General features: G+C 37.7%; 2 protein-coding genes across 2 annotated transcripts; one reads left to right on the forward strand and one right to left on the reverse strand.

Annotated features, from left to right (window-relative positions):
• The first annotated feature begins 2338 nt into the window (after positions 1 to 2338).
• On the forward strand, positions 2339 to 4189 carry LOC133712099 (cytochrome B5-like protein). Its single transcript, XM_062138184.1, has 6 exons — positions 2339 to 2547; positions 2755 to 2858; positions 3001 to 3041; positions 3137 to 3214; positions 3310 to 3401; positions 3963 to 4189. Exons 2-6 carry the CDS (start codon positions 2792 to 2794, stop codon positions 4045 to 4047), a joined length of 363 nt encoding a protein of 120 aa, XP_061994168.1. The 5' UTR covers positions 2339 to 2547; positions 2755 to 2791; the 3' UTR covers positions 4048 to 4189.
• Positions 4190 to 4536: 347 nt separating this feature from the next.
• Positions 4537 to 9610, reverse strand: LOC133712109 (uncharacterized). The gene is made up of 14 exons (XM_062138191.1): positions 9167 to 9610; positions 8779 to 8834; positions 8501 to 8675; positions 8072 to 8173; positions 7789 to 7860; positions 7350 to 7466; positions 7153 to 7230; positions 6970 to 7032; positions 6790 to 6886; positions 6581 to 6659; positions 6278 to 6489; positions 5776 to 5921; positions 5115 to 5237; positions 4537 to 5008 (listed from the first exon to the last, which is right to left on the reverse strand). Exons 1-14 carry the CDS (start codon positions 9254 to 9256, stop codon positions 4859 to 4861), a joined length of 1560 nt encoding a protein of 519 aa, XP_061994175.1. The 5' UTR covers positions 9257 to 9610; the 3' UTR covers positions 4537 to 4858.
• Positions 9611 to 11151: the final 1541 nt, after the last annotated feature.

Raw genomic sequence — 11151 nt, forward strand, 5'->3', positions numbered from 1 at the left:
CATTTTAATCTTGGGCAAGAGACAAATCTCTCTTCTGTTTTCTTTATAGTTATAGTGCAAGTAGCTTCTAGTTCATGTATGCATGGGTTCTCACTTCTCTATATGGTGTTTGCATTTAACTTTTTACTATAATAAGGTACAGTAATTGTAAAGGCCCTTTTATTGCCAGAGATCCGAAATGGTTTTCAACAAACTACAATACCAATGTGGATTTAGTTTCCTTCAATTCGCAGGCCGGTTTACCTATTCCTAATAAACTTAGGCTTCATCTTTTCCTTTTCCTTTGCTCATCCGGATTAATCAGCTAGGCTTCTTGGTTCTATATATAGAAAACAATACCAGCACTCCTCCATCTATTCCGCAATTCAAACTTGAAAGCTAGCAGCTAGCTAATACAACCATTGGCCATGGCTTCCGCAGTTCTTACGCCACTTCTAGCAACATATGATCAACTTGGGTTCTACGATTATGCCTTTGTGTTACTCCATCTCATAGTCGTCGGAGTGCTCCTACTTCATTCCGATCGACGTAGAGCAAGGTTGCTCGCCGGACTTCGACGGGGACTCACTGTCGCCTTAAAACCACCCTATCTCATAGCTTGTTTTGTATTGTTTGACATCATGCCTGCAATAGCCCGCATCATCGGCTCACTTTGTTCATCTTGCTGGCCGATGGTCACAGACGTCTTAGAGTCGAAGGAACAATGTCGTTGTTGGCTTTGTCGCAAGCGCACGAACTATTCCAATGATCCCATCTGTTGTGTACTTTGTGGTGAGAAATTAGAGTAGTGCGACATGCTAGACAAGATTTTTGCTATGTTCACCCGTTGTCTGCTTATTAGTCACGTTTGTCAACAAAAATATAAGAACTCTAGGTAGTTACATTGTTAATTATGGAAATGTCTCTTTTTTTATTTGTTAATTACTGTAATTTCTCACATAATGTAATTGTAACGTTTTAGCCAAAAATTCTCCAAGGCACCTGATGTATTGATATTTCATATTACGTGACATCATCTTAACCCTTAGGCTGTGTTTGTTACATGGGATTGGATGGGATTAGACATTCTTATGTAGTCTAATCCCAGTTATCCCATGTTTGGCAGCAAGGAGGACTATTTTTAATGAAACTCCACAGTCCCAACAGTAGCCCCAACACCTTCTACCACAAACCCACCAAAAACCATGGGATTGTGCAAGCCTCCTTCTACTCTTCGCAGAGGAGCTCTCTATGGTGGCCAGGGCTCTCTCCGAGTCGCATTTCTTGAAGTCGGCGAGAGTGTTGATCAGCATCTCCGGCGCTCCGGTCGAGGAAGAAAGAATATCACAGACCAACAATCAAGCCTGGTCGAAACCCATCTCCTGAAGACTACCCGCTGCACTGCACAGTCACTTCCGCGGGACCGCCACCATCCTCGTCACGCCATTGACAAACATCACCCATCCCAATCAACCCCCTCCCAGATCAGATCCATTAGACCAAACCGGGTCGGATCATTCCGATCAGATCTGAGTACAATCGATCTCATTCCTGCCAACAGCGACACAAGCTCGTGACCACAGGCAGCCTCAGACTTGAATGAGCCGGCGGAGAGTGTGGTTGGGGATGAGGGTGAAGTTGGCGAGTTGGGTTCGGGTGACTGGGCAGGTGGTGTTGCTGGGGGAGACCCAGGCTAGGACTCGATGCTGGGTCCACGGTGGCTACTTGGAGTTGGAGGCCATCGTTCGGGGTGGTGCTGGTCTGCTCCTTAGTCCCTGTCAGCACCAAACATGAGTCAGGTACTAATCTAGCTTAAGCCAAGTTATGGTAGTCCTGGACTCCTATAGAAATTAAGGTTGGGCATCAGAGTCCTATGAAACAAACACAACCTTAGTGTCATCCTATGATTTTAGTTAGTAATTTATAATGTCAAACACAAATCTTTATTTACAATATTCTCATGATGAAAAAGACTAATAATAAAAAGTGCAAAACTATAACTAATAAAAGTTTATGCCCCGATCTCATGAAAACTAGACCATAACTTTCTAAAAAAAACAATAAATAAATAGATAAAATATTTCTCCAAGACCATGATTTATACCAAAAACTGCAATGCACGATTTCATTCCAAAATTGTATATTTTTTTTATTTACTGATTATTTTTCATAATGATTTTGAAACATTTCTCAAACTAACAGAACTCAAGATCTGTAATTAATTAATTTTTTTTTTTTTTTTTTATTTTTTTTTATGATTTTTCAAAAGCGAAGAGCAAACAATTCATATGTTTTGATCCAAAAAAAATTCATATGTTTACATTTGGATCCTCAACCGGGTCACTTACTGGAAGTCCAGGCCCATTGGATCCGTACCTTCACAGTCAGAGTCTAGTTTAACATGACTGCAAACTCTCACTGAACCTCCGCAGAAATACAGGGACTTCCAAATTGAATCTCAAGCTAAAGCTTTCAGCTTTCTCAATCAGTCACTTTCTCTACACATACACACCAACATAGATTCCAATTTCAAATCAAAGTTCCGGGTTTTGCATTACTTTGTGTTCTGTAAGTAGTTCTTATCCCATCTTCAATGCCTTCAGAGATTTTCCTTTTGATTTATTTCTCTTTTCCATTGGTTTAGACTATGCATTGTGTTAAACTAAATGACACCCAGTTGATCAAAATCATAGTAGACTTCATTTCATCTGTGCTAAAGTTTTTGATGCATATGTCCGAGTTATTTTGATGGGATTTGTTGGGTGTGTTTTATAGTTCTGATTCAGCAGTTGAAGGAGCTCAGCTTGGAAATATGATTCTAGCTGTGGTGGCATTGCTTCTGTGTGTCTTTTTAGGAGCTTTCGTTCTGATCCCATCTGGTATTTTCTTATTCCTTTTTCTTTTTCATCTTATAAAGAACAAAAGCATTCTTACTCGAGTTGTTGTAATGTCAAAAAGTTTGAATCTTTGTTAGCAAGTTTTGAGTTTGGATTATAAAAGAGGAAATCTTTTTGGTTGCAGGGAATACAAAAAACGTTAAGTCAAATGCCAAAGCTGACAAGGTATAATTGTAATTGTCAGCAAAGAAAAATGATCATGTTTTTCAGTTTTCTAGAAATGAAGTTTGAGCAAATGTTTATGCTATTTCCATTGCCAGACAGCCAAGATATACTCTAAAGCTGAGGTTTCTTTGCATAATAAACGAACAGATTGTTGGGTGATTATCAAAAACAAGGTAATATCATGATTCATTAGATTCTTGGGAGATCTCTTGTTCTTCCTTTGTGGGCTTTACATTTCACTCTAGTATTGTTTTTGCAATAACTGTAGGTGTATGACCTTACACCATATGTAGAGGTACACCCGGGTGGTGATGCCATCCTCGCACACGCTGGGGATGATTCAACTGTTGGGTTTTATGGGTAAGTAGTATCTCTGTGCTGAAATGCTTTTCCTTGCCATTACTCATTGCAAAATAATGAGCCTGTTTTCTCAATTCACCAACCATAGGGTGTGTGTTGATATTAGATAAGACTGGATAGCATTAAATGAGTCTTCTCTCATTTGATTGGCGTCAACTAATCATATTTGGAAAGAATGAAAGTGTTTTATAGTGACTTTCTCAATCCTCATCTGAGGCTTTGAACTGGCTGTTTGGAAATGAAACCAAGACAATCGATACAGCACTACTTATATATGTAAATGAACCCCTATTTTCACATCTCTCACTTTAATCATGTTTTAGCTCCAGAGTAATGTTTTAAATCAATGTGCATAATGTGTTTTAATTTGTTCTTTCTTAGTGCAAAACTATAATTTGATCTCTATCTTCATAGATAGATCTGATCAGCGAGGGTGGAATATCTTTTTCTTGTGATCTGTCAGTACCTAGCACCCGCACTATTACATTTTATTGCATCAACAAACTTGTGGCAATGACGTTGCTGACATTATCTTCTTAATCTTCACTTTATGTTTTGTAGGCCGCAGCATGCTAGCTTAGTCTATGATATGGTTCACGAATTCTATATTGGAGATCTGGAGCCTGGAGCCAGTGTAACTAATTAGTCATTAGCTTGTGAAATCATTGGGAGAATGTACTTCTCTTTTAGCCACCGGCATTCTTTCTGTATTCAAACATTTTCTAGTTGGTTTCCGTGTTGCCTGTATCACCTGTTTGCTTATAGATTTGGTTTCCAACTGTTTCTTCCCTGAAATCCCCGGATGAACTTGCGTTTTAGCGATCACTCTGATGGTCAAACTTAATCCTACTTGAATATGACGTTGTACAGAAGTCCTCCCGTTTGGGGGAGATGAAAGACTAGAAAACCTCACACCAAAACTACCCTCTTGCAATTGCAATTCAATCTCTGATTAAAACTTGTGAAAGCTACTCGTACAAATTATAAAATTTACTTGTTATGGAACTTACAACGTTACAAGTTACAATTTTAACACAGATGATCAAATCAAGGGAAACGGGGTAACTGGACCAGTAACAGGGGGAACTAAATGTTAAAGGCTTGAATTAACTGATATGTACTGGGGCCAAGAGCATATGGAAATCAAATCTCTAGCTATCATATGAATCTCTGTATAAGAATGTAAGTTACAGAACTAAAGAAGAGGCTGGAGGAGATGAGAATGAGTTACAAATCAACCCAGACATAGTGGGTTGAGGCTGAAGAATCAAATGGATTTGAATGGGATTTTAAAAAATGAAGCAAAAATTTCCTAAAAACACTAACCAATAACCAATAATTGAATTGCCAACCAATCCAACCCCAACAAATTTTTCTTCCAACACCCTCGTCATCCATTCGATCTTGAGAGCTGGGCAACTGATCACAAGATGTTTCACTTGAACTGAACAAATTTCTTAGCTATCATATTTCTTCGGTTGATGCCACTGTGCCAAACTTCTGGCCAAAGAGCTGAGGAATGACAACTTTGGAGGAGCTCCTTTCTTCCCTAAATGTTTTCCTCCCAAATCCGTGTAAATTGGACCCATATCCTTGCTTCGTTCAATCTTCAGCAAAAATACATCAGAGCAGGTCAGAAAAAAATTCTTCCTTTTCGTATGTAATACGCAAACTAACTTGTCATAGTTTAGAAGAAGGCCTTGGTCAGCATACCTTGAATATCTTCCCATTCTTTAGGTGATATCGAATACCCGACCAATTGATAGACTGAGTAAAATGAGAACGAAAGGCAGAGACGGGGTATAAAAAGTTATCTACAAGAAGTGCAATGAATACCTGCCATTTGAGAAACAGTACATTAATATTAGAAAGTACTAATTAGCATCTCCAACTAAATGACTGTAAACTTCTGATGTCCTAGCTACCAATATCTGCTGCTCATATTTCCAAACAAAACTTTCACCAAGATATTTAGGTATAGTACATTATTTCATATTTGGGCCTTTTGGTCCATTGAGTTGTGGTCATCTAACATGGTATACAAGCAGGAGGTCCTACTTCAGAACCTCTGATCCCCATTCCCACTTATAATTTTCAGGGTACAGGGTGGCCTCTAGCTATATGTTTAGTCTCTCCATATCCAAACTGAAGAATTTACATTCAGTCACAAATGTCAATAGAATCCATTCATGTCTACCAAGGGGGAAAATTTGTTTCAGATAGAAGTCAGCAAGATAGTGAATTTTGATAAAAGTTTCTCTATAACTGGAGTTAAATGGTGCACTTTCCTATAGATGGAAGTCAAAGATAGTTTCAAGAAATATGGATATCTGTAATGAAATTCAGAGTCTCTTCAGAGAACAAGGATACTTACAAGTCCCCAGTTATATGTAGCAAGTGAGAGGTTAGGTGCCTCTGGTGATAGCATGTTGCATAGATGGACTTCTATCCTTGTCAAGTTCCACATTGAAAGAAGTTCCACGATAGTGCATACAGCTAGGCAGCCTACCAGTGTCAAACCTGGGCAAAGGTGATTGCAGCAGTCAGGAGTATGATTATGGTGCATCGAAGAAAAAAAAAAGACTCAGATTAAGGGTGGCACATCTTTTCTAGTTTAAACTTCTAACTCCAGGCATGTATTTATCATTATCAGTTGTAATTGAGATACTAATGAAAGGTGAAACACAAGATGCAATTCTTGGACATCAGGAACTTTGTTGAAACCCTGATTTGCAGTACTCTGTCCAAATTAACCACCCTATTAAACACAGATGCAGTTGCTAAAGCTGGGAATCAAAATGGTATCGTCCATGCTGACTTTCCCCACATGTATTCTCTAAACAACACCTATCTAAAAGGAAAAGTAGGGTTCTCACCACCAAAAGTGAAGGTCGTTTCCTCAACTGAATACTCCTTAATATACATTCGTAGAGCTGCTGTGACATGAATCATGGCCATCAAGTATGGTGTTACAAAACCCCATGAGAGATAGCAATGTACAGTAAACAATGCCCGGTTCATCATCCAATTAACCTTTGTTAAATATGATTCCAGTACAAATGTCTGCTTCCTCAAGTAATTCCAATACCTACATGAAAAGTCAAAATATTTACTTGAGCCAAGTTTTTAAGGCACCAAATTTGTTACTTTTGGTATTTGAATAATTGTGCATCACAAACCTTGAGAAACTAAGATCACTTGCAAGGGGATGAGGAAAGACAGCAACCGGAGGTGATGTGATGAGCCTCTTGTGAGCCCCTGGAAATGGTCAACATCAGCAATAATGCATGTAAATGATACTGACCTTTGGGAAGGCCATAATCCGCCAAGATCAATGCAGCTATGTCTATTGAATGAGATTGAACAGAAAATGTCAATGAGAATATACCAGCTATAGCTGCAAGAGTCATATCATCGGAGTAACCACCATCTCTAAGCCCTGAGACCACACCATAGCGATCAAGTCTAAAATCATCCGCATGCATCTGCAAACAATCTCAAACAGTTAGGCTAATATCTCGAATTTATCTATTGCAAGCTAGAGAAAAAGAAGGTGATAGCTACTTGCCATCATGCAACCTCCCCACAGAAAGAATGTCCTTCCACCGGTAGCAAAGCCCATTGAGCAAGGCTGTTGACAACATAAATTCCAGATATCAATGAGTCAGACTGGTACATGTTCCTGCACCCTAATATACTTTTAAGCATCCCAAAGCAGTAATTTATGCCACTATTGTTTTTGTAAGCATACCATATGATATTCATAAATGCAGTAACTCCCTAAACTTCCTGAAGGCAAATCGAGAGGGTATCCAGTTTGAATGAAGATCTGCACACCATTTTAACAGAATTAACACCATATAATAATCCACAGTTAATTAACCACATGAACCAGAAAAAATTAGAAGATGGATTAATATATATCGTATCAGCATACAAGGATCATACATCAGGATTTTTCTCCATCTCAGTAGTTAGGGCTCCGATTGATCCAGGGTGGAGCCTAACATCGTCATCCAAAAATAATACATACTTGCTGTCTTTGTGCATTTTGTCCACTCCAACCTACAAAAGGACATTACTATCTAGTAATTGATGATTTGACATGATAAAGCACAAGAAACCTAGTTTAAATACAACAGGCAATAAGTCTGAAACCAAATTTCCATATATACACGTAAATGAAACTTTCCTTAGCATTTTACATGAATCCCTAAAAAAAGTTATACCACAATAAGTCTGATCCAGTATCTAGTCTAGACATCGTAGGCAACTAATAGTGACTAACAATTCACAGGTGGGACAGAAAACATAAGTTGTATCACACCTTTGACACTGCAAAGCATAATAGCAAATAATACTTTATGTTTCTGCAGTAGAAACATACCAATTGATTGTGGATTTTCTGACTGCAGGTTGTTGAAAGACCAGCCACAACAATCTTAGCCTCAACCTCATCCTGCAACAGAACCGTGGTAAACAGGTAAAGGAGGTTAATATATTAAAGAAGATTGTTTGAGTTTGAACATCAGCAGTTTCAATAATATCCAGAAGAAGCAACTAATTGATCCAAGCAAATGTTATGGCATCATCTCAGATATTTTGCTTTTCTGATCATTAGAGGATTTAGTATTTTAAAAAGAAATAATTTCAAAATGACATAAATATACCTTAAGCTCGGATAGTAGCACAGATACAGCACGGTAAGCAGGGTCTTCTGTACTTTCCACCACAAAAAGAAATTCTAAAGGACCGCCATAGAGAGATGTGACCTGGGTTCATTTATAAAATAAAACAATCAGCAGTTAAGACCATGCCAATTTTACTAGTTGAGAAAAAAAAAAAATGAAGACGCAATTTAACAAATTCAATTAACTAAAACTAGGATTTAAACCCAAAATGCACACAGTAGCCACCAGCATTATAATTGGATTCAGCTCATTCTGTAGCTTTCACTTAAGAAGAGAACACAGACAGACACTTTTCTAAACCAAGGACAAGTTAGCATCCTTGTTAGATACAGAAGAACAAAGAAATGGCTATTGTAATATAAATGAACAAGACCTATCCCTTCAAAGATACAGAAATGGATGCCTCACCTGACTTCTCCAATTATGTAAATTGTGTTCTCCAAATCCTTTCAAAGGCATAACAACAGATACTCTCGGCAACTTGGCCTGACTTGAGTGCTCGAGTTCCATGATATCCTGGCAAAGGAAGGCAAAGCTATTTCCCCGTCTCATACTATCCTTCATTCGTTTAATCTCTCTATTCCTGAAACGAAATAACAGAAGAACAAAAACATGTTCAATATCAATCACATCATGCAAGTGTAACACTAAAGAAGCCATACAGGCCGAGACTACACTTCAAGTACCTGACACAAGCTGCACAAGCCCACCCTAAAGCCAGAATCAAACAAATTAGACATCCCTGCAGCACCAATAATGGAGTTAGATACCTTTGCTTACACTATATCTAAACAGTGACCTAAACATACAAAAATCCATTTCTTGTGACCAAAAATCAAATCTTTGACTTCCATTATGCAACTAATCACACCAAAAAAAACAAAATTCACACCTAAAATCAAGAAATGAGAAGCTAAATCATCCGAAACGATTGAAAATCAAAACCAAAGATTTTAAAAAAAATCCGAGTCCTCGGAATCACCAACTCCACAATCCGAATTCAAATTCCGTCCCACATTAAATAAATGAATAAAAATTTGCTCCGGCGAGTAGAAGTGGATCTGAGTAACAAACCTGAAGCTGAATGAAAACGGCGGGGGGAGTAGAGAGAGTTCGGCTGAGAGAGAAGAGGAGCGAATCGAGAGGATCCAATGTCGTCGACATTAGTTTCAATCTTTTGGATTCAAAAACTCGCGGCCTGTCTCGTTCCCGGAGACAAAGACGAGGCGGCGAGAGAAGGCCCTAAAAAGGGTTTTTGAATCAACCGCGCATTCGCCGAATTGGGGTTAAACGGCGTCGTTGAACGTGAACGTAACACAGAGAGATAGATATAGAGAAATGGGAGAAGAGGCTAGTGTGACAGAGCGGGTAAGTTTTTATAAAATTTTCGAAGAGGAAGAAGAAGAAATATGAGAGCTTTGATTGGCTGTGATGATCATTTTCTTTCTTATTATTTCGCTTTTGGGATTCGAGCTGGCAAAGTTCGTTTTTTTAAGGTGGGAGAGAGAAATACAGTTGGGAAAAAATTGAATTTTGGTTATTTATAGGGACGAAGGTGAGCTGGTTATTTAAGGAAGATGCTTTGGTTATGATCCGAATCTGGGATGGTAGGTACCACTGTCATCTTGGTAAACTCTGGTTTCGGCTAATCCCACTCTGGGGTCTTGTTTGTTTGCGGAGAAAGTTAAGATACTAGTAATAGTTAGAGAAATGGTTCTGGCAATTAAAGAGTGAACTTGTGTGTCCAGACTGTTTCTTATTTTGCATGCATTCGTACTGTTGTTTTATGTAATTTCTACATATCATTTCAACATAAAAGCATCTGAATAGAAGATTGTTAACGCATCCAACTGTGTATAAGATAAATGAACAATTCTTTTCAAAAAAAAAAAAAAGATAAATGAACAATTTTGGTGAAACGTTAACATTTTCATAACCAACTATTCATTTGTTTTGTGTAATTATATGAATAAATATATTTATGTTTACGTTAATTCTTTACGTAGATAACCCTTTAAAGATTGATTTAAAATATGAACGATTTGGATCATATAACCACAGTGTACGTTAAATGTGTACAAATAAACGAAAACTAATATGAACTGGAATTAAAATTCAAAAACTCAGTTTTAGTTTTTCCAAGAATGATATGATAATAATTTAGAATTTTAGATGAATGAGATTCTAGCATTAATTCAACTTCAACCGTTGAAGAGTTGTGGTGCATTGTTGCAGTTTTGACAAAATAAGAGTCGCTAGGGTGAATATTCTCTCGACCAATTATTGGCTCTAAATCAAGAAGACGCGTGTACGCTATTGATTTTTATTCAAAACTATCTCATTACAAGCACATGAGTCATGACAACAACTTGGCTAAACATCAAAGATGCTAGAAACTAGAAAGCTCTTATGAAACATTATAATTCTCACAACTACCAAATCCACTTTTTCTATCTCAACTCGGATGCATATTTCGGACCCACGAAATGATAGTTTTATAGATGAAGATTGTGGATATTCCGTTTCTTTTGGGTTCAAATTCAATCATGGATAGAGCTTTTCAGAAGTTTTGCTGTTGATGACGACAGATATCTAAATTCAAACTGAGATCATATCGTGGTTCACATGGTTTTAGCACAAAACCGACGTAAAATTAATTAGGTTTCCACCTGCAGAGACGACATCCGGTCCAGGGGGTTATATCATGTTCTTGAATATATGAGTACGACAACGTCTGTAATTCTGAAATGAATAGTACCCCATTTAGCACATCAATCAAACCCAGGCGACTTGTACTTCCTGGGTAAATTCGACTAGATGCATGACCCACCATAATATATAGCAGCTTTCGTATACTTCTGTTTAATTGGCGTAAATATATATTCTCTCTTGTTATGTAGCATCTTATGTTGTGGTCGTCCTAAACTATTGAACTTGCACCAAATTCAGTTTCGTAACGTAACAAGTAAAGCTTGAAGAAAGTTTTATCCCGAGTACGTCTAGATATTTTTTTTTTTTTTTTTTTTTTTTTTTTTTTTTTTTTTTTTGAAAACTAATGA

Source organism: Rosa rugosa, chromosome 1, assembly GCF_958449725.1.
Source record: "Rosa rugosa chromosome 1, drRosRugo1.1, whole genome shotgun sequence".
In the NCBI taxonomy this organism is placed as follows: Eukaryota; Viridiplantae; Streptophyta; class Magnoliopsida; order Rosales; family Rosaceae; genus Rosa; species Rosa rugosa.